The 24542-nt window shown below is 40.7% G+C and overlaps 1 protein-coding gene across 3 annotated transcripts in view; it reads right to left on the minus strand.

Annotated features, from left to right (window-relative positions):
- Positions 1-24542, minus strand: part of ARHGEF26 (Rho guanine nucleotide exchange factor 26) — a 67774-nt gene that overhangs the window by 30835 nt on the left and 12397 nt on the right. For all 3 annotated transcript variants that reach the window (XM_077348639.1, XM_077348638.1, XM_077348640.1), the window contains exons 5-8: positions 23118-23174; positions 18065-18225; positions 2161-2313; positions 891-1020 (exon numbers count right to left, since the gene is read on the minus strand). In XM_077348639.1, the coding sequence (XP_077204754.1) occupies positions 891-1020; positions 2161-2313; positions 18065-18225; positions 23118-23174 (501 nt within the window). The remainder of the gene's footprint in view (positions 1-890; positions 1021-2160; positions 2314-18064; positions 18226-23117; positions 23175-24542) is intronic.

Below are 24542 nucleotides of genomic sequence, written 5' to 3' on the forward strand. Positions count from 1 at the left end.
CTCTATTAAATTTATGACATATGAGATATATCAAATATAACAAACAAATTTCATGCTGGTATTATATTTGGAGATAATGCTGAATTTGGCACGCATGATCAGTTTTCTCAGTGAAACTTCATTTTTGCAGTTTTTTATAGGTTAATTTATGCCACCTCCAAATGTAATAACAGAATGTAATTCGTTTGGTTGTTTGATATATTCGACATATATTATGTGTTATAAATTTAATACAGATACTGGTTGCTGGGAAAACCATTCCAACCAGTGTAGTTTTCAGCCGTTGTTTTGCATAAACAGTTACTCTTAGCACAGCTGACTTGGAAGCCTCAACTTAGTGTTTTGTCTCTTGGGTTGACAGTTCTACTCTAATGCCAGATATACTCCCACCCAAGATCCTCCAGGGAATGGCATGGGTTGTGAAAAGAGAAATAAGTAGAAAACCCATCATTCGCTTCCATTGTAACTATCCTATGCTATATTCCACATTACTGCTGAGGGTCTCCTGCCCCTCAAAGATGCCTTTTTGGAGACCCCGGGGGGGGGCTGAAGTGAAAAACGAGAATTAACAAACATCAGTTCTGCAAACTTCACTATGTTTGTAGTTCTTTGAATCTAATTAATCTAAGTAATGAGAGATCAACAGTAAAGACTCTAGTCTGCACTAATTTATTAGCGGGAAAATGCATGTGGATGTGCAATTGTCCTCCCCCCCCCTGCTGCCCCCCAAAATCAGCATTTCCCTGTAAGAAAAAAAGTTGATCCTACAGGTTTGCCTGACTCCAAAGAATAGTGAAATGCAGTAGTAACAGCCACTGCAGAACACTTTGTAACCAAGATTTCATACATATTTAACAACTAGGACAGTGTTTAAAACATGCTGTTCTTACATCCATCAGCAGTGGAAGTCGTGTAACTCTTTGCATTGGAAGGATCAAGAAAGAAATCATAGGCAAGTTCCTACATTCTTCTTGGGACTCAATCCGTGACAGAACTTCTTTGAAGGCTGGATTTATAGCTCTGATAAAAAACAAAACAATAAATAAAAGTATTTTTCTTTCTAAGAGGCAACATTAGTTTAGAAATCAGTTATTTGATTTATTGATTCATTCATTCAATTTGTATACCGGCCCGCAATATGATGTTATGAATCTAGGAAAGTAGGTTTATTGTTACAGTACTCAAATTTCACAATAAAATACCAACATAGAACCAGATTTGATAAGGTTTTTATCATGAGAGGTTGTCTATACTTCGAAATGCGGTAAAGTTGCAGCCAAAACTTCTCTTGCCCTATTACTTTACCAGGCTTCTTAACCATCCCCTTTTCATGGTTTGGAGAAAACTGAAGGAGAAGGGATGCAAAAACAAAAACAAAAAACAGTATTTTTCGGGTTCAGATAAACTGAACTCAAAAAATATCACCATTTCCCGATATTCCCAAATCCTAATACTAGTATGGTATTCAGATTCGGTAAGTATTCAGGAATACTAAATTTTGCTGGCTTTGCTACAGCCAATTATAATTATTCAATTTTTAAACCACCTCTGTCCCACAGGGCTCAATAGACCCTAAAGACTACAATGGAGAATCAATTGGGGGATTTTATGGAGCGTGGGTGGGGACACTACTTTTTAGATAGAGGCACCAAATTTGCAGCATAGCTGCTGGTGCCTCTCCTAAAAGCAAAACAAAACCCAAATCTCTATGTTTGAAAAATATTCGACCAGGGAGTTCAATTCTAAGGGCTCCCAAAGAATGCCCTCATTCTCCACTGTTCCCAGTCCAGCTTTGATGTTTACAGGGCTGGGTTATTTAAGACCTCCATTTCGCTTCCCCCTAATTCCACATGGAGAAGTTTGCAGCCATTTTGGCACTCCATTTTGCTTCACCCTGCTTCTAAGCAGGGGAAAGCAAAGCAAACTGGCTCAAACACAGTCAGTTCGTTTCAGGGTTTCTGGGTTGTTTGGGTTCAGATGTTCCATTCTGGAACACCCCAAACCCTGAAGCAAGTCAGAATTTTCTGGTTCATGCTCATATGATTTCATATGATTTTCAGAAACAAATATGTGGTAGACCAATTATTTTCGTTGCAGGAAATTCTGATAGTGTTGAAGGAGTGCTGTTGGAATATAAACACCGTAGTATCCATTACTTACAGTAGTTTCTGTAGAGTCCGCTGCTGATAGACTTCATTTGAGCAGTATTTTACATAAGGGTCAAAAGTTGATGATGTATGCTTTTCCACAATATCACTGATATCGTCTATGAAGATATTATTCTGGTGCCTTGCTTCAAGCTCTTTGAAGAACCTTAAGAGAACAAATCCACAAAACATGCTTCACAATGGTTTATTTTATTTTGGAGTTACTGCTTGAAAACTGAACAATGATAAGCAATCAGGCAGAGATATTAGAACCAACAATGGAATACCATACAAGTGAAGAACCCTGGCCTGCCTATTTATTCAAACACTGCACATATCCTGTTAGTGGAAGTGTGGTTGATTATTTGTATCTGTAGAGGGAACATAATGATCAGGTTAAAACAAAAACAAATATTGCATTAAACTTAGTTATATTAACATGTTTTGTGGACTACCTAAAAATAACTTGATTCAATAACAACCAAATATACTGTTTCTATGTGAAAATGAAAATATAATGAGCTGTATCCAAAATGTTTTCGACCAGCAGAAAGGGGTTGTTTTTGCCAGTTCCCCCACCCACTATGTCCACCTTGCTGTTTCTGCAGATCCCTTTGTGAAGACATGGTGCTGTCTTAGGATGCTTTCCCCCATCTGTCACAATCCCAGTAGCAAGGATCAAGAAGTTATGGCTCTGGCATGTTTGCAAATGGCCAATAAAGCTAAGCAGGCCCTTCTGCAGGTGCCACCCTGCAGATGGACAAAATTAACAACTGCCTGTATGTGTGCCTTCTTTCTTGTGACCCCTGCCTTATGACAAGGTTAGGAAGACTTTACTGACCAGTCTTTCTGCAAACTGTGCAACACTGAATTATTTAAGTTTTGTTATTTTTAAGTATCAGGCTGCAATGAAAAAGTTCAGATAGATGCTTTAGCAAACGGATAGAGACTGTAGATGCACTATTGTGTACTGTTTGCTGCGGTAAATATGCTCCTACTGCATCATTTAACACAGTAGTTCCCAAGTGTTTTTGGTTTGCTGCCTTCTTGGCTTCCAGGACACATCTCTACTCTCCCCCCCCCCCCCCCCAACACACACACACATGAACGCACACCTCTTTCCTGCTATTAGGTCTACTGCGGATTCAAAACACAATGTATTGCCTGCACTTCTTTTTTGGTTAGATTCAAAAGGGTAGCCGTGTTGGTCTCAAGTAGCACAATAAAATCAGAGTCCAGGAGCACTTTTAGGACCAACAAAGATTTATTCAGGGCGTGAGCTTTCGAGTGCAAACACTCTTTGTCAGACTCACTGGACTCTGATTTTCTTTTTTGGTTGTTGTGCAGCGGCCATATTTTAGTCAGGAAAAAACCCTAACTTTTTGTAAAAGCCACTTTGTGTCCGAATTGGGGAGAAAGACAGATGGAGAAAGAAAGAGAGAGAGGAGCAAGCAATGGAAAATCCCATGGATAGGAGCAAGCAGGAGAGGGCTTTTCTGACCTCCCAAAATGGAAACTTAAAAAATGTTTTAAAAACTGCTGGAGCTATCGGGTGGAGCCTAGGAAGGGCAGAGTCTGAGGAGGGGAAGAAGCTCTGCAGGAATGTGATCCTCTCTAGCCAACATTCTGAAGCTGTCATTTCCTTCAGGAAGCTAAGCAGGGTTGGCCCTGGTAAGCACAGGGATGGGAGACCACCAAGGAAGTCCAGGGTCACTACTACCCAGAGGGAGACAATGGCAAGCCTCTTTGGAATGTCTCTGCAAAGAAAATGCAGCCGCAGCAGGAAGAGTCAGACCTCTGCCCCTGTACTGCTCCCAAATTCCTCATCACTCACTGGATTCTTCTACTGCCCCTTGGGGGGGGGCTACCACCCACTGTGGGAATCCCTACACTAAACCTATACGCTCCCTAAGCCTAAACTAACCCTAAATGTAAAATTTACCCTGATATAAATCCCTATAATTGTACATATTTCTTACATGTAAAATACTGTCAAAAATATTTATACATCCAAACCATGTCAATGACACTCCTACTAAACCTAAACATTTCCAAACTCAACCCATACCTAAGCTAACCCTAACCTAAGAATTTATCCTAATATAAATCCCTATTTTACACATCTTCTTTTATATGTAAAATAAAGTATTTATACATCCCTTGACCATTCCCAACCATGTCCCTAATACTCCACTAAACCTACAAACTAACCAAGCTCACCAACATCTAAACTAACCCTAAACCTAACTTGAGCATTTATTGTTGTTGTTGTTGTTGTTATATTTGTTTTCCGCCACTCTCAGCATGCTGGCTTGTGGTGGGTTACACTATAAAGCTTATATCAATAAAAACCCATTAAAATACATTACACAATACATCATGGTAGTAAAAAATGAGTCCTTCCCATAACAGTACACCATCCAGCAGAGCGGTGGAGGGGCTATGCAGCCACTCACTGCCCATGATGTTCCAAAGGCAAGTGGTGGATCTTCTGGGGGGGAATGACCTTCCTGCACTGGCCTCAGTCATAGACCTGACGGAAGATCTCCACCTTATAGGCCCTGTGGAAAGCTGGTAGCTCCTGCAGGGCTCACAGCTCATTCCACCAGGTAGGGGCCAGGACCGAAAAGGCCCAAGCCAGGTGAGCTTCCTTGGGGCTGGGAATGACCAACATGTTGGTACCTGCAGAGTGCAAAGCTCTGCGGGGGGGGGGGGGGCATAGGGCAACAGGTGATCCCTCAGATATGTGGGTCCCAGACCACAAGGGCCTTAAAGGTTAAAACCAAAGCCTTGAACCTGATCTGGGCCTCATCTGACAACCAATGCAGCTGCCTCAGCACAGGCCAGATATTTTACACATAAAATAATCTCAAAAAAATATTTGACATCCCATGGCCTTTCCTAATCATGTCACTAAGCCTTCCCCAGCCCTAATACTCCCCGTAATTCTACAAACTCCCCAACCCAAACCATACCTAAGCTAACCCTAACCAAAACCCTAACATTTACCCTGATAAATATGTCTTTGTTTACATTTTTATGTACAGCCCTTCCATCATTCCCACTATGGTTTTGCTTTGTTTGAGTATTTTTTCAGCTATATCAGATTTCTGCTTGTTTTCAAACATCTGTAATCCAAACCTTATTGCATTGTTCACTGAAGCTAATTTCTACCCCTCCCTCCGCTCCCACTTCCTGGAATGCTTCACTTGTCTTTTATTTTTTTAAAAAAACTCTTTTTAAGAGTGGTTGGGTGGGCAAGTAAGTGGGTAGACCAACACAGTAATTATTTACAGCGAAAGGAAGCTTGCAGAATTGAACGCTCAGTGTGACAGACTGTTTTTGTTGGAGAGAGACAGAGAGAGAGATGGATGGATTTTACTTGGAATTGCTTACTAACTTCAGGAATCTTAGACTCTTGAAAATGTGTTAGTCTCTTTCTCAGGATTTCTCCAGTCCTCTCCCAAATCACAATATAATGTTTCTCTGAGGTAACCTAAACCTGGCTATCACAGCATACGGAACCCAATCCTGACTCTCTATAGGCTTTTGAGCCCAAACCACCTAAGTCAGGGGTAGTCAAATTGCGGCCCTCCAGATGTTCATGGACTACAAATCCCATGAGCCCCTGCCAGCATTTGCTCTTTTTCACAACAGTGTTTGCTGGCAGGGGCTCATGGGAATTGTAGTCCATTGACATCTGGAGGGCCGCAGTTTAACTACCTACCCCTGACCGAAGTTGTATTAATATCTGGACCAGGACTGAAGAATTTTTTCTTCTCATCCCAGCCCCTGACAAATTCATAGCCTCTCACTGGCTGTGAACTCTAGAGATTTTCATACACGGCAGGGAATCAGGGATTGGCGGTGATGCATGGTTGACGGAAGTAGACGCTGTCCATCACACCTCTATTCTCCAGGAACAGCATTTCTAAGCATTCAGCGGACTGTAGCAGGTAAGGAAAGGTGTGAAAGTGATGCTATAATGGTAGAAGGGTCCCTCCCTTGCCATTAAGGCACAGCTAACTTATGGTGATCCCATAGAGTTTTCAAGGCAACTGATGTTCAGAGGTGGTTTGTGCTGCATCTTTCTTCACGGTCTCCCAACCAAATACTAATCAGGGCCAACCGTGCTTAGCTTCTAAGCTCTGACAAAATTGGGCTAGACTAGGCTATCTAAGTCATGGTGGTGGAAGTACTTTCTGTTAATTGAAAATAACGGTTGAACCTCCTAAATATTGAATATCCATCCCTCCTTTAAGTTTCTAAAATTGGCATGATAAGTTGCTAGCCTTCTATAAATGGCACATGCCATTTTATTAATCATGAAGATGAAGTTATCAAGGCAATGCCATATAGAAACTTAAATGTGTTCCTCTCAAATGCAGCATAGACTGCAGTTAGTATGTATCACTTTAGGGGGAGGGTGGTGTATAGGTTGGCCCACCTAACCCTTTCTTCCTCCCCCCAGTTTTCTAGTCACTCAGTTCTTAGCCTCCATTCCTTCTCACAAAGCAGAATGCGACCCAGCTGCTTGTGTGCACAATGTGTACCATCTTGTGGCAATTGTACTGTGGATAGCACGCATGGGGCAAACTGGGCCCGGATGTTTGTGATTCCCCCAAATATTCAGTTTATTTGATTTAATTGCAACTATTCAAAAATTCTTCAAAAATATTCAATATATTTAGGGTCATTAAGAAAACTACTATATTGCATTTTAAAACATTTTCTGGGATTTCTGCAGTCTCTTGCAATGCTGTTGCTAAAGTTAAAAAAGAAATCCTGCCTTAGGTAGCATAACAAAATGTCAAAAAGGAGTCCCTGGAAAATAGTAAACTATTGTAAAGTTGACCCAGCAGAAGGCATTTTGTAAATTGCAGGGACCAAACCCATATTGCTCTCTATAGACTGATGTTTGAGGGAAGAATCAGAAAACTATTTAATGGTCTCGTCCAGACTGGCCATGTGGCTGTTTCTATGCTTTTTGTAAATAGATGTTTTACGCAGTACGGTAATAATTAACCCAAGCACATGAACACTCCTGTTTTTAACTCTATAAACCTATGGCTGATGAAGAACTTTTACCTTTAAAGTTTGTTCACAATATCTGGAATTAGTAAATAAACATAACATAGGAGCAAAGGAACTATAATTTGTGTTTCAGTCATTCCAAAATAATTGCAGAGGGTCAAGCATGAATTACAACAGGTTAGTACAACAGATAGGTTCAAAAACGATATATAGGTTCAAGTTATATCCTTTAGAAGCCTCAGCCAATCAATTTCAAATGGTGGACTGAAATACTGCAAAGGGGGGTGGTCTGGCAGTTTAACAGCTGGCCAATTGACAAGAGTTAAGACTTCCTGGATTTTGGTGGGAGAAGATTTAGGAGGTCTGCTTTCTAGGCAAGGGGATCCATTAGGAACTTTAGGTATTTTGAAGATCGGTAGGGGTTGGCTGTCCTCGCTGTCACATCACAATGGAGGGAAACAAACCATCTCCCCCACACACATTTTGTGGAATTTCAGAAATTCATCAGGTACAAGTTGCATTGCGAGTTCTTTTGGGACAGAGGGTTTGCGTGGGGAGGATACCCATTGAAACAAGCCAAGAATTCAGTTACACAAGCTATCCATTAAGAACAAGATACCTCTGCCTTCTGTATATTTACTCATGATAATTTGTTATCAAGAAGCTTTACAAAAGAATCACAAATTACTATGTCTTTATAAGTTAAACTCAAGAACAACAGTCCACGGATCATTACATGAAAAGCTATTTTTGCACTATGAGTTCGCTGCATACAAGCAAAAATTTTATTACATACAGAATCTGAGAACTAGCTATGTAGGGGGGGAAGCAAGCAAACAAAAATACCAATCAACAATAACAAATCAGGCAAGGTTTCACATTCCAGACTCAAATATGTTTATTATCACCAGCTGATTACTTATTTATTATGCACTGATGATACATAAGCTCATGAATATGCTTTTTTACTTTGACTTGATATGCCAATTTTTTAAATTAACATGCAAACCCAAACATATCTTTAAAAATAAAACAGAAAAGGCAACAAAGTAGTTTGTACAAACAATTCCAAAGGCTGGAACAGAGCTTCCCACTAATTTTACACACCAAATGTAAGCAAAAAAGCAAATAGATTTCTGAACTTTGTTCCCAATAAAAGAGCAAGAGAGGTAGAATTGGTTTCCATAACAACCTTTTGTTTGTCATGTAACAAAGGCTTTTATTTCAAGCCACGTGTCATATGCCAGTCCTAATCCTCAGTGAAAACATTTTGATGAAACGCAATGACCTATTTCAATGTATCTTTATGCACTCCCAAAAACAATTTCTAGCAAAGTTCAGAATCACAGGCCAGTAACATTAGCAAACAACTGTAATGGGTGTTTTACAACAGTTCCACAAAACATAAATTGCACATTTTTTTCACATATCGTAAATTTCACGCACCTAGCAAAATGTTTCTGCCATCAGTTCTTGAAATGAGCAATGGATTCTATTTACATTATAAAGCATTACCAATATGTCTAGAGTTGGCAGCCTTGGGTGGAAATACCTGGAGATTTTAGGGGTGGATTTAGGAAGGGTGGGGTTTAGGTAAGGGAGGATCCTCAGCAGGGCATAACGCCTATGCAAATAATGGCTTAAAGTGTCATAAACAGTTTCTGCAAGTGTTGTTCTTCAAAGTCTTTACCTTCAATTTACTGTTTGAAGTGTTCATAACAAATCAAGACAATTGTTTCTGTCAATTTGACTTTTCTCAATTGATAAATCATACAAAAGTGTTTCATATACTCCAAGAAGAATTTTCCAAAATATACAAAGAGTTTCTTTGGCAGCTGAGGGATAAATGTAGTCCTCAAACACTGTTCTCCCCAGGTTCTAGGCCCCAAATCCCTGAGAGTCGTCTAATCTGGAAGTGGCAATGCTATCTCCATCCCACTCAAAAGCCAACCTACCGTTATCTGCCCCGATATTCTGTCTTCTGCTCCCCACCCTCTGCAGCCTCGACCTAAAAAAACTATGGCCCAGTTGTGTATTGCAAACCACTGAGCCAGGCCCACTTGCACTTGAAAATATTTTGTGCATTAGTTCTAGGGCTTTCAATATGATAACTCCTGTTTCAGTATTGCAGTGCTAGTTAATCAATTAAACCATTCCCTAATAAACAAACATATACACATGTGCAGCTATTTTTGAGTCTTCCAGATACTGCAACAATCAACAACAGCCTGTAATTTTCACCACTAAAATTTTCACCACTAAAATAACTAATGCATATCTTTAGTTATTTAGACAGAGGTGGCAAAGTAGCCACAGTAATAAAAAACACAACAGCAACCTTGATAATATGTAGAAGATTTGGTTCTTATATGCCACTTTTCTCTACCCGAAGGAGGCTCAAAGCATTTTACAGTCGCCTTCCCTTTCCTCTCCCCACAACAGACACCCTGTGGGGTGGGTGAGGCTGAGAGAGCCCTGATATCGCTGCTCGATCAGAACAGCTTTATCAGTGCCGTGGAGAGCCCAAGGTCACCCAGCTGGCTGCATGTGTGGGAGTGCAGAATCAAACCCGGCATGCCAGATTAGAAATCTACACCAAACCGGCTACACCAAACTGAAGATAGTTTCAAGGGGTAGTTGTGTGGGTCTGTAGAACAGCTAGAGTTGAGTCCAGTAGAAGTTTTGATAATATGTAGTGGATAATCTTGAGAATACATTCTCTGCTAAAGTGGCCTTTTGAGAAAATGATGACTGCAATGGATTTGGAAGGTTTTAACGCTGGTTCGGATATTACCATAAAAGTAGCTTCCAGTTCAAATGAATGCAAACAGATCCCAATAAGATAAACTAGAATTCAGTCAATCAGCAATAGTTAACAAGAAAGCCCATGTAAGCCATTCAGTATGTCAAATATTTTTTGTCATTTATGACACCCGAAATTGGGTTTAGATAGAAGACATGCGCCTCAGGACATACATATCATCACCTTCCCCCTCCCCCTTTAGAGCTGTCGGCTGAGTGTGAACAGGCTGCCTTCTTTTAGTCTAATATTAAGGGAACTGCTGATGACTCCTCTCTGCATATTACTCTCTGATACCAAGATTAGCATGTGGTAGCTTATATCTCCAGCTGGATTGGGGTGATTCGGCCATCCTCGTGATGCTTGAGCTGTTGGCCAAATTTGTGGTCGATCATGATTGTTGGCCCATCATATTGCCAGGGATGGGATTTGGGAGACAGCCCTTCAATGGCTGTGCTCCTTTCTCTGGAACCGGACACAGAGGGTGGCAGTGAAGAATTATCACACCCTTACCGACTCCCTTGCGAGGTCCCACAAGGAGCAGTACTCTCCCCTACATTATTTAACAACTTTATGTGCTCCCTGGTACAGCTGAGCTGGAGTTATGGGCTGGAGTGTCACTAGTATGCAGATGACACCCCGTTCTATCTCCTCATGGACAGCCACCCAGACTCCCCCCCAGATACATTTGCCAGTTGTTTGGAAGCCATCTCATCCTCAGTCAGGAATCTGGGGGTGATTCTGGATACTCCCTCTCTAAGGAGGCCCAGATCACAAAGTTAGCCCACACAGCATTTTACCACATTTTCCAGGCAAGGCTACTAATGCCCTACCTTCCTCTGGACTGTCTAGCCACAGTTATCCATGCTACCATCTTTAGGCTGGATTTCTGTAACTTGCTCTATGCAGGTCTACCCTTGTCCTTGGCCCGGAAATTTCAACTGGGGCAGAATGCAGCTGGTACGGTCTTCACCAGTACATATCCAGCCTGTACTGAGGCAACAGCATTGGTTGCCAGTCCTGGCCCAGATCAGGTACAAGGTTTTGGTGCTAACCTTTAAGGCCATTTGCTGCTTGGGGGCCTTTCTATTTGAGGGACCACTTGTCTCCTTCTGCCCCCTGCAGGGCACTTCACTCTGTGGAGGTCCCAGACCCCAAAGAAGCATGCCTCGCCTCGACCTGGACCAGGGCCTTTTTGGTCCTGGTTCCGACCTGGTAGAATGAGCTCCCGGGAGAGCTGAGGGCCCTAACAGAGCTATGAAGAGATCTGCAGGGAGCTCTTCTGCTAGGTCTTTGGTTAAGGTCAAAGCCAGGAACAATGGGGGACTTCCTCAGGCTACACAGTAACATCCAATGTACCCCACATTGAGGTGATGGATGGCTATAGGGATGGGGGGAGGATTATACCACCAATCTTGTTTTCTCCTATTTTTAACTAAGTTTTTGTGTTCTGTTACGGGATGGGGTTTTATCACGAGTCTCCAGAGAGTGAAGGGCTAAAAATTTAAGAATAAATAAAAATAAAAAAGGTAATGTTTTGTTTTGTTTTTTAATCCTGCATACCTCTTGGCTGACCATAATAAATAACTTCCACCACAATCTGTGTGTGTATCTCCAAGTGTGAAAAAAATGTTTCACTTATTATTTGCTTGCTCCCATCTTCCACATTTTTGTTGACAAAAATACCTTCCTGTCAATTTGAAGAAGAAAATAATCTTTCTCTAGCTTGGTGCTGGAGGAGTACAGAGGCAGACTCCTAAAGCACTATGAGGTAACTGTTCTCTTTACTCAAGATAGCACACAAGATGTAATCCTGTACAGTGAGTTTCTATGAAAAGAAGGTAAACAGAAACTTAAATGACAACTGGTGAACTACTAAACAGAGTTACACCCTTCAAAGTCCATTGAATTCAATGGGCTTAGAAGGGGTATGTAAAAGTTCTAGCTTCGGACAATGCTGGGGAAGGGAGTAGAGAAAGCAGTGATTATACTGTTTTTGCTATAAGAGTGCTCAGTGTACTTTGCCTGAACTTACTTTTTATGACTTGTTTCATATATAACCCAGCATCCATCCAGCATCATTAAAAACAAGTTTATTTATAAGTCTCCTGGATAATTTTTGCTTTTTACATGGCTAAGGAATAATTCAACTCTTTCTAGGTTGAATTAGGTTTCTGAGCTATATTCAAGTTGAAATTAGTTCTTTAATAATCATTCTTAAAGCAAACTATACCCTACATATTCATCTGTTCAGACTTCTCACCAAGAACACCATGGACAGAAGAACAGTCTTGCTGTGGTGTGGCACAGAGGAGTGTAGGAAGGCAGCAGGGCCTAAGGACCCAGTGGAGAGCTCGTCAGACACAGGTTCAGCCAGAAGATCACTGCCGGAGTTGAGATTGTTTATTGGGATCTAGAACTGCCTAGCAGAGGGAAGGTATTCCCTTAGGTTGGAGAAAACATAGAGGTGGCATGCACCAAGGGACCACCTCCCCCAGGTGGTAGACAAATGTTGGTGTGGATTTAAGGAGGGCCATGCTGAGAAGCTGGGGAGAAGTGGTAGACAATTCTGGATGCTAAGGGAAGAGTCAGAGGTGAGGGAACCTTGGTAGCTGGTTCCAGGGAGTGAGGATACTACCCTGTACAGGACTTTATACATATGTCAGACTGCAAATAAACATGCTGCAAGCATTAACTCCTCTCCATCTCAGGCTTATTCATTTGCTCATCTTCTGACATAGTACATGCTGTTTTCTACATAGGACAAACCCTATGCTAAAGGATAAATAGATATAAATCTGACATCAAGAATCACAAACCTGAGAAAGCTATAGAACATTTCAAATTCCAAGGGCACCCAATGGTGGATATCACAGTAGCTGTTTTATTGCAAAGGAATTTCAAAAACAGATTGAAACAGGAGACTGATGTATTACAACTCATTATAATACACAAGTCAATGGAACTCCCTGGGCCAAACAGAGATCTCAGCTTCTTGTCTCACTATATATGCCAAGTTATTCAGTTCTCACATAAACAGAAACTAAACTTTGATAGTCTTAAAGGTGCCACTGGTCTCAAATTCAGTTCTCACATCCGTTTGTTATCTATATGCCAATTTGCTGCTATTCATGTCTTAAAATGTGTTATTGCAATATTAGCTATTGTTCTTGTTCAGTTACTTTTGCACCTTCTTCCAAATAGTTTCCAATTATAAATCACTGTTTTAGAGCTGTTTTAGAATCAAATTAAGTGCTCCATTACTCCACTGTACTGTATCACTTCGTGAACAATATTCCTGTTTAAATCGCCTTGCACAAGCAAAAGTATTATGCCAGGAAGAATGGAAGCCAACATTGTACATTAACATATCTTCTTTTTTATGTCACAGAACGTATATGGATTTGATTTCACTGTCACTAACACACATATGCATACATAGACACATATATACATAAACTTACTACTGCAACCTGAAGTGATACAGTTACAGATGAATCATGGGAAACGGTTGGTATACTTTGCCTCTAAGCTTATGACTCGTGTACCTCTTGGCAATGAATTCCAGGTGTTAATTAGCATAAGGATGTTTGCTCAGAATCTAATCATCAATGTCATTAGATTATTTCCCGCAAAATATTAAAATACATGGTACAGAAAATAGTTACCTTACTGTATGGACACTGTTCCTCAACAGTTCCGGAACCCCCTGGGCCAAAGAGATATCAGCTTCTTGTCTCACTATATATGCTAAGGCACTATATATGCTAAGCCAGAAGGCCTGCAAGACATAGCTGTTCCGCCAGGCCCATGGCTGGGGCCAGGAAATTAACACTGAGAAAACACTGGCCTCCCTCCTCACAAAATCAGCAATGCACCACCCACAGAACATCAACCACCCAGCAGAGGTCCCTTTGTAAGATATTAATAGAGGCAGTTTAATAATATAATTTAATATAATTTATTTAATATTTAATTTTAAAAGTGTAATTGTTATCAATGTAACTTTATCACTTGTCTATGCCTGTTGCCACCCGCCCTGAGCCAACCAGGAAGGGTGGGCTATAAAAATAAAGTCATAGTTAATGTTATTATATTTCTCTGTTATTAATCAGCTTTCTTTCTAAAGCTAAAATGGCAAAATATTGAGTTGGATCCAGTTTGGTTTTCCACTACTAAAAAAGAGGAGAGGGTCCACTTTAACAACCAAAAAGGTTATGCTAAGTGGATTGGGACCCACATGGACAAAACCACGGGAGGTGGGATGCTAGTAAAGAGGAGAATTAGATGAGATTCACTATTTGGATTCATCTCAATAAATAATATCTGGATGTGACTAAAAGAGCCACATCCAGATATTTTCATTTAAACATTTATTTATATATCACTTTTCCTCCAAAGAGATGCAAAGTGGCTTGCAAAAATACATTAGAATCAATCAAGAAGGGGAGAGGCTTCTGAAGCCAAGCAGGCCTTTCCCCCTTCTTTCCCCCTTCTTTCTGCTATCAGATTTTCTTCCCAGCTCTAGGGCAAAAGTCCTCTGGCTCATGCCTTTGAGCACACCCACAATTCAAGTACTTGTGAGCAGAAGACAAACCAGCTCAGCCAGATCTTACTCAGTTCCTGCTAACCAGCTGACAGAATCTCCTCCCCACACCCCCACCCCGCACCTTTGGGCGCATCCAGGTTTTAAGTACCTATAAGCAGAGGAGGAAAACTCCGCTAAATCATACCTAGCCAACTAGCAGAGTCTTCCTCAATTCCTTCACTGCCACTAGTGCTTGATTTAGTTAACCACCAGTTGAATTCCAGGCTGATCTAGAACTTGAACTTTGGCCTCCTTAGACCACAGTTAGTTCATGTCGTAATTCATGAGTTTATGCTTATTAACTAAATAATTAAATATCAAAAACTTGCCATCATAATCTCATGAATTACGACATGAACTAACTTTGTTCTAAGTATGCCAAAGTTCAAATTCTAAATCAGTCATGAATTCAACAGGTGGTAGATTAACTTATTAACCCTGTGCACAAGTTACAGTGAACACATGTACAACCTACAGGGTACACATGACCCTGTAATCATACTGACTAAACACAGGGAGAAGAAGAGTGGGAACAAGAAGCCTGACCCCACGCCCCATCTCTGCTTGAATGCCAAATTATGAGCACGGGACTATAACAAAGAGGCAGTGTCCCCCTGTACAGGGCTACTACGTGGATCTTTTCTGTACAAGCACTGAGCACATTCTACCTTTGTATAACCAAGTGTGTAATTTAAATCCCATATTTATCCATATACTGGGCCCTGGTTTCATTTGTAAAGAGAATATACATTGGCTTTTTCCTTCCAAACAGATGCATACATATACATGCACAATGCTGGCGTGTCCACTGTTAACATATGAACTGAGCTTGTGTTAGCATCTATTGTAGAAAATTACATCATTTTGCTCCTTCAGTTTTTTGGGGGAAGGAGCAGGGCTTGGATTTCTTAGCAAAATAATGATGATGTAAATATTTTTGTATAATCTACACTGTGGTTTTTAGAGATAATAAAAAAGAAGAAAATTCACCAGGTGGGTGACTCTCAATTCCCAACCAGCAAACAGGGAATAAAAAGAAGCTTTCATATAGGGAGGGAGGCAGGGAGGGGGCTCTGGCAGGCGGGCACTTTATGAAATCCCCAGACGATTATGAGCATTTTGCCAATGTGATACTACGACTACTACTGTGACAGTAGATTGGAAGAGCAACCACTGACGAAGATAAAACAGAAAGCGGGTCACTTAACCTAGGATCCCGTTTTGGTTGACTCCTTATGTTTGATCATATGTTTGACCATTTAGACCCGGGGTAGTCAAACTGCGGCCCTCCAGATGTCCATGGACTACAATTCCCAGGAGCCCCCTGCCAGCGAATGCATGACCCAGTGCTTGCACAAGCGAATGCTGGCAGGGGCTCCTGGGAATTGTAGTCCATGGATATCTGGAGGGCCACAGTTTGACTACCCCTTTATGTTATAACCTTTTCACCTATAAACATAGAGAAGACTACAATATCATTGTGCCTCGTGATTTCCTTTTTTCTTCTGAGTTCAATTATTTTGTGCCATTTAAGGCAGGAGTAGTCAACCTGTGGTCCTCCAGATGTTCATGGACTACAATTCTCATGAGCCCCTGCCAGCAAACGCTGGCAGGGGCTCATGGGAATTGTAGTCCATGAACATCTGGAGGACCCCAGGTTGACTACCCCTGATTTAAGGTACTAAAGGGAACACTAGAGTAAATGCTTTGTATTTGCATTACGATACCTTAATCTCATTTGCGAAGCAGAAAATTAATTGGATGCAAAGAATACGAAAAGACATGGTACACAGAGCTGTCCAGTTTCTCCTGTTATTTTTGAGTAATACAAACTCTCAAAGTAAGAAAAAAATTGCGCCTCTTTCCATCATATTATAATATTATAAATTAAATTAGAGTAATTAATATGAAGAACTAAGTGACCACCCTGTGAAGGTTCTGACTAGATTTCGACATAAAGGCCAATTTTTCAGGTTCACTTCTAAAGCCTTTCTGGAAATTCAAAGAAATGAAGTTTCTGTGCCAAAACAGCACAAAGAAATATCAGCATAATGTCATGCCAACACCACAACAATGTAAACCTGGCCCTGTAACTCCTGTGCTAAGTGCAGAGGTCAAAGAAAGGCAGCACTAGCTATGGTGCTTCAGGTTCATCCCTCTGCCCACAAAGCAAAAAGGAGATTGAAACTATAGACTAAATGAATAGTTTTGCATTAATAAAAAGTACAGAACAGGAAATGTTTTAAAACTGCATGAGGATCAACACACACACAGACACTTGGTACAGAACACCATCTAAAGGATGAACAAACGATTCCTCAAACTTGTTATGAAAGATGAGCATCATTAGGAAATATAAAAATTTCATAATCACTAATTTTCAGTCACTGAAGAACAAGTGAATCACTGACAATATGGGTTTTACTGAGGTGCATTTTGCTCCCACAGTTCTATAAGTATTTGGAAGAGACTACTCATTTAGTTTAGACTAAAAAATATATGGATATTCCAAACCAGAAATACCTTAATTAAAGAAATCTATCAAGCCTTTAAACGCTACTTGATTCTGCTGTATATCATCAGTCTGTATATCATCAGTCTAAAAGAAACTGTTTTGAAAACCGAATCATTTATAGCAACATGTTAGTATATCCATTCTTTATGGACCTTTTTAAAGAAACAAACACAACACAACATTGTCTATGAAAGCACTCTTTTAAGGCATTTTTGGATAACTAAAAGGAATGGCTAGAAAAATCAATCATTAAAAACCACAAACTATATTTTTAAGAATTGTACTCTTTTTTTTAAGTTTTAACTGCATTCCTACAGCCAGTTACACATGTTTAGGTACTACTGATGTCCAAAAGACATTGGTCAAACAAAGGCTCAGAGGTCACATGAGGAAAAAAAACATGGGGCCACCTACAATTTTGCTTCATGTTTCCACTGTAGCAGTTCCCACTGCTGATGAGACAAACCTCCTTAAAACCTCTTCAGGATTATCTCTTTGGCAGTGAGAGCTGGAATATCAAAACATTTTGCAAAACTCCAGCTGCACACAGAGGACTTGGTCTTGCCCCATGAGGGTGCATAAGAGCCTGTGAGCCCAATTCCCCCCCCCCCTTACCCCAGGAAAGGGAGATATGCAAGCACTTCCCATGCCCCCATACAGCCCTCCCCACCTATTCATCCAATTTACTCAAGCTCTGAAATTCAAATAATTTGACAAAATAGATATGACAAAATAAGAGTGTAGATATGAAAGCAAGGGAAGGTCATGTCTATTAGTTTCCCCAGTGCACGCTCCTTCAATAAATAGATCCTGGTAGTCCTGATTACAGTTCATTCATTCAGTTGCTACCACAAAAGACTATTTATAAAGAACATACATTCTTCTTTTATAATAATATATATATTTTTAAAATATAGGTTTGTTGTTAATGAATCAGTTGTTTTAATTCAAAAAATGAGCATCTCTGTTTTAACACTTACTTTTTGCTTGCTTCACAGACATCAGCAATATTTGAAAAAAGGTGATGGCTTTCTGTTTTGGTCATCGTAGAACTGAGTTCTTTAGAGTTCTTAAACATCCGGATCAGAATATCCAGGCTGAGCAAGTATGAGTGTTCTGAAGATATTACTTCAAATATAGCCTGCATGATGAGAAAGACACGCTGAAGCCAATTTTTTAGTTCTAGATGAAAAATTATATCCCAGTATTCATAATGGCCATCAGACAAGTTCACTGAAGTTGTAAACTTCTCGTGCAGGAACTGCTCTTTGAAAACTCATTCAGAGTTCCCTGAGCTTCTTAATTATTTCATTTGCATACTACCATTTTACCGCATGGAATTTAAGGTAGCATACCCAGGGTTCCCATCCAAACATTGACGAGGGCTGGACCATTTCCACACAGAGGCATAAAATACACTCCAGCTTCTGCTTGCAAATGTGCGACAGTAAGCCATGTGTTTGCATGCCTCCTGACAGGAGACATCTCCCACATTATCCTGCCATCTCGTCATGGCTTTTGCCTCCTGGTGAGGCAGCGGAGAAGCCGGAAGCATGGACAACCCAAAGTTTCCCTCCTGCTCCTCAGGTTGTCAAATCAACACGAGCCACCAATCCCTTCACAGCTGTGGTTTTGGGGACCCAAACCTCTGTCACCGCGGGGTTCCAAAATTAGTAAGAATAATTTTAAAAACTTCTGCATTGTCATGGAGACTCGCTACAACAATAAAACATTTCTTTAGATCTCTTTTTGGGATTCTTTGTATAATGGTCTGTCTTTATGTTTGGGTAGATTTGTGATAAGACTGGCCATGGTAATTGGATGGTTGTGTGTTCTCAATAAAGATTAGCATGGATGCTAAGCTAAGGGCCACTTCATCACACATACACCCTTTCCCTGTTCATACCCCAGCACCGGAAAACACAAGCAGGAATGTGTTTTAGATTGGGTTGCTGCCCAATGCACCAATATTACTGTACACACTGAAGAGAACCTTTTACTTGAACTGAGGGCACGTTGCTTTGCAGTCCCGAAAGCAACGTGGACCACACCATGTTTTTTTTTTAATTTTGCAATCCAGAAATGGAGAGGGGAGGGCAGATGCGAGGGCAGGCAAAACACTACTGAGACTGTCACACATTTCTCCTTTCAGACGGGCTTGCCCCTGTTCGCGCCCCCATCTGCAGCGCGACAAGTGGAAGAAGCGGGATTTTGCAATTTCCCTCATCGCGGAGAAAACTGGACAAAAGCTCGTGCCAACTCCTGCACAGCCACAGGATGTTGCCAACATCATGAGGAAGCTGCACTAAAACCCGAGAGCAAAGAGACGCTGTGCAGGGACAAATTCCTTGTGCGGAATCAGTCCTGTTTTGCATCAGAACTGTTGTTGTATCATATGCCTTTAATCACACACCCAGGTTTCAAAGGTGCATAAAAGGCATGCAGCTCAAATGCTCACACATTGCAGACTTTGAGTGTATCTTGGTTAAACAAAAAGCATAAGGCTGACGTAGATGCTTAAAATTAGCATATAAACACAACAAAATGATACTGCACTGATCCATGACTAAGTGTTCACGTGTTTGTGTGTGTGTGTGATTAGCCCATGGCTTTAACTCTTACTACTGCTTCACTATAGTCACATATTCCAGTGCCAGGATTTGGATGTCAGAAACCCATTTTTACAACACATAACGTCAGCTGGGTAACAAAAGGTTGGTTACAGTCTAATCTGTCTCAGATGTCTATGGTGAGAATAATACTGGTAAGAAATGTAAAGAACGTTCCATACTTAAGCTGCTATAAAAATGAAAAACGGTTATATTTGTTCCAGTGTTGAGAAACATTTAAAAGGTGATATCTCTAAACAATTGCCTCTTTCGGGAGGTCTAGGAAAAGCCTACAGCATTACCATAACGAGCACTAGAGTCTTTTTTGAATGAGAAGAGAGAAATCCATTGGTTTTGTTGGAGAACCTTGTATAAACAAACTCCCAAGTAACGAAAAACCTCCCTAGGGACACAAGAATTTCTCATAGTTAAAGATTCGGCTCCTTGGAAGCAGCTGTACCAGATCTTTTACAAAAGGTCACCAGGCTAAAAAAGAAAGGGGTAGTTCTTCAGAATATGTATATTGCCACCCATAAAAACCTATGCCTGCCAAACTGTACATCGTATTGCCTATCATCCTCCTCTGCATTTTTGCTTTACTCCATTCAAGATCAACATCAGAGTAAAGCTCACGCCCTGAATAAATCTTTGTTGGTCTTGAAGGTGCTATTGGACTCTATTAGAGTATTTGATAGTGAGGTTTGATTCAAATAGCATATTGCCATTAATGTAAAAGATCTATCTAGCTTTTGTGCATTCAAAGATATTTTAGCATTCCAGTTGAGTTCTGGTATGGTTTGCACTGCCATTATCTTTTAAAGTATGTCTGTCCTTAATTATGCCATGTATGTGTGTGTGTTTCATCATCTAGCCACTTGTAACTTATTGCAATCCTATGAATTAATGACCTCTAAAATGCCCTATTGGTAACAGCCTTGCTCAAGCCTTGCAAATTGAGGGCCAAGTTTCCTTTTACCGAGTTCAACTGAGTCAGCCCACCTGGTAGAGGCTCTTCCTCTTTCTACTGCCCTTAGCTTCCCCTAGTATTACTGTCTTTTTCAATGTGTCTTGCTTTCTCACAACAGATTAAATCAAATCATTTTAGCTTCCATATGTATGACCACATCACAGTCATAAACTAGATAAGCAGTTCTACTATTATTTATGAAGAAGTCCACAATTAAACACAAGGAAAGATATGTGCTCTTCTTTGTATTCATGCCTGGGAGGGGATGGAAGAAGCCTTCAAGCTAGGATGCTAGTTTCCCACAAATCTTCTTGTCTTCAAATTTCTGCTACCCTTGTCCCCTTCGCTGCAATCATGAGGAAAGGATTTGCCTAGAAAAGGCTGCGGAGTTCCGTGACTAATTTGTCTCAATCTGTTCTTTTTTTGTTCAGAGAAAGGACATCTGAGCCCTGGTCTTCACTACAGTATTTAAAGATCCTTTGTTCCCAGTACTGATGAGAGCTTTCATTGATTCCTTCCCAGCTGAGAAAATCAAGGATGACCATAATAGTTTAAAAGTCAAAATGAGATATGTGTTGGCCACTTATGTTTTCAGCAGCTCTCTGAATCCTTGATTAGCTCCAAATAAACAGGAGAAATGTATACGCTCATTGTATAATCCAGTGAGAGTAATCAGAGATGAACAATGAGAACATATTTACCAATTACTATTCCTTAGTGAAGGTGACAGCCCCCCCGCCCAGCATCAGTGTGAAATGGAATTATACCTAATTTGCATGGCATCAATGCAAACAGATGTCTACAGCTTGAAAGTTTATAAATGCTCTGTAAGACTCTTTAGAGACCACATGTGTGGTGAAGTTTTGCACATGGTTCTGCGGAATTCAGGTGCATTTAGTTTGAAAGTAGTATGAAGGACAAAAATAACCCGGCCGCTAATATTTAAACCAGCCTACTTAGTTCTCCTCAGTTTAGCAGACAACTGTGGGTACAGAACTAACAAACCACAAAAAAACTGTGGCATTCCCCCCCCCCTTCTGAAACCCCACTTAATAATTTTATCCCTTATGCCACTAAACTGTATTAGTTTACTGATTTTAAACAATGCACTCACACAAGTAAAATGGCACTCAAATGACTTATTCCAACCATTCCTTATCATTCTTTGTGACATTTGATCTTGAAGATACTTTCTGAATATACAACTGGAGATTGCTTTCATTTCCCACTGGTACATACTCCGTAATTAGAGAGCAGGAAGGATTTACAGAGAAACTTGAAGGCCCATATCCTTTCAGGATTCTCTCAGCAACCAACTTGTTCCCATCAACGCTGATCACAATCTCTTTTCCTCTCAAGCTACCGTCATTGTTCTTTCTTCACCCTAAGCCAATCGTCATGTATGCCTTGATATCTGTCCCATCCAGCTGGTCCATCCCATCTTCCAGCTAAGTCCAAGGAGAACTGGTGAGAACTACAAGAGGCAATACTGAGAAGTCAGAACTGTCTGTGCTATTTCTGACTTCAGGTGAAGAACTATGGAAGCTTTCTATCTTAATTGAGGTTTGTTAAGGATCATAATGATGGTAAGGATCATTCAAAGAAGGATTTAAGAGTTTAAAACCTGAACGTAAGGACTTCCGCAGTTCATTCTACCACCCTGCCTGGGCAAACCACTCGCTATTTTGTCAGGCTCTCCTCACTCTTCTGAAAAGCTCCTCTCCTTTTGGCTTGAACTGCAGCTGAAAAGAACTGCCCCAAGCAACAAAATCTCCATGTGTTCTCTAACACTGACTACATTCAACTTAAAAATCTGATGACTTACACTCTCAAAAGGCTCTTTAGGTTCTTCCTTGTGCTCTTTCATTGACTTAGCAGGACTGATTGATCTGAGGGGCAGCTCTCTTCAGGTGTTGCTCGAGCCAAAAGGAGGTGGAGGAGCTTATCCATATTCATCAACTGTACAGCAGAAGCCTCTACAGAACAGAGGAGAGGGTTGAGGAGGTGAAACAGGAGATTTTTAGGATCACTCCTCATATTATTTTAGAAAAAACAGAAGACAGCCTCTCACTATCTGAAAATGCATATAGAGTGGAATGTGAGGATGATGGTCCCAAAATGGTTCAGAACTAAATACTTTGAACTGCAGGAGCTAAATAGAAGGTGTTTTTAGGCAGGGCACATTTCAGGTCACATTTGCATGATCTGGGAAAGATGCCAATCAAGCCACTTTATGATTTGTATCTCACTCTCTGATCATTAGATACTTATTGCACACCAGATATGGGTGTGTCTATACTCAACAACATTCATTTTAACATGCTTCATCTCTCTAGGAATTCTGGATAAAAAAGGCACCACTGTGCCACAACAGAAATGAGAATAAATGGAACAAGAAAGTATACATATTAAAGCACTGTGCTAATTATTGATTATGTATTTAGTGCATTCGAATACCTCTTGTCTTTTTCTTTCTTCTTGGCTGATAGTCTGAGATAAACCATTCTTTTTCACCTGAAAGAAATAAGAGATGCTGAATGTTGTTGTTTTTTCTCTTAAGAATTAAAAAAAATTAATTTTATCTTTTCTAACTAACAAATTTGGGGTTTGGTGGGATTCTAAATGTAGCAAAAAAAAATGTTAAAATCTTTTTAAAATTCCAAAACACCAAGCAACTTAATCATTAAACAGAGCACAGTTTAAGAAGACGGCCAGAACCCAAGCAAAAGTAAACTTTAAATAAGATTAAAATAAACAATTCAACTAGTTTTGCACTTCCAAGATGCTGAGAAACACCATCTTAAAGATGGCTTTGATCCACTGGAGTATTTCCATCTATGGCAGGATGATTGCCCTCAAAGAATGATTTTCATGCTATCTTCCTCTCTCTTTAGCCCATCATCCATAAAAAGGTAAAGGTATCCCTTGTGCAAGCACCGGGTCATGTCTGACCCTTGGGGTGACGCCCTCCAGCGTTTTCATGGCAGACTCAATATGGGGTGGTTTGCCAGTGCCTTCCCCAGTCATTACCGTTTACCCCCCAGCAAGCTGGGTACTCATTTTACCGACCTCGGAAGGATGGAAGGCTGAGTCAACCTTGAACCGGCTGCTGGGATCAAACTCCCAACCTCATGGGCAGACAGCTTCAGACAGCATGTCGCTGTCTTACCACTCTGCGCCACAAGAGGCTCTTCCATCATCCATAATACTCCCCAAAATGCTGTTGTTCATAAGGGTCTCCCCTCCCTAAGGAGTAGAATTTTGGGAGGAATTTCAGGCTATCGCAACATAGAATCATAGAATCAAATAATTGGAAAGGACCTCATGGGTCATCTAGTCCAACCCCCTACACTATGCAGGACACTCACAAACCTATTGCTCATCCAATGTAACCTGCCACCCCTTTGCCTTCAGATGGCTATCCAGCCTCTGTTTAAAACTTTCCAAAGATGGAGAACCCACCACCTCCCGAGGAAGCCTGTTCCACTGAGAAACCGCTCTAACTGTCAGGAACTTCTTCCTGATGTTTAGACAGAATTTCTTTTGAATTAATTTCATCCTATTGATTCTGGTCCGTTGCTCCAGGGCAAGAGAGAACAAATGAAATACTCATTCTCTGCATGTAGAAATATTTCTGTTCACGGAAACATTCCAGTAGATCCAAGTCTATATTTACTCAAAAGTAACTCCCACCAGCTTCAGTGGGAAATGCTCTATAATGAGTATGCTTTAGCCAGCCCTAAACAAGGTCCTTAACTACAGGAGGGCACCTTGCCAGTCTATAATCTAACATACTTTGACCACTGTACCAATATGATGTTCCAACGCATGATATTATTCCACCCTGGCAAGTGCAGTATTGCAGAAAGATAAGCTTATCAT

The sequence above is a fragment of the Paroedura picta genome, chromosome 8, assembly GCF_049243985.1.
Source record: "Paroedura picta isolate Pp20150507F chromosome 8, Ppicta_v3.0, whole genome shotgun sequence".
Taxonomy (NCBI): Eukaryota; Metazoa; Chordata; class Lepidosauria; order Squamata; family Gekkonidae; genus Paroedura; species Paroedura picta.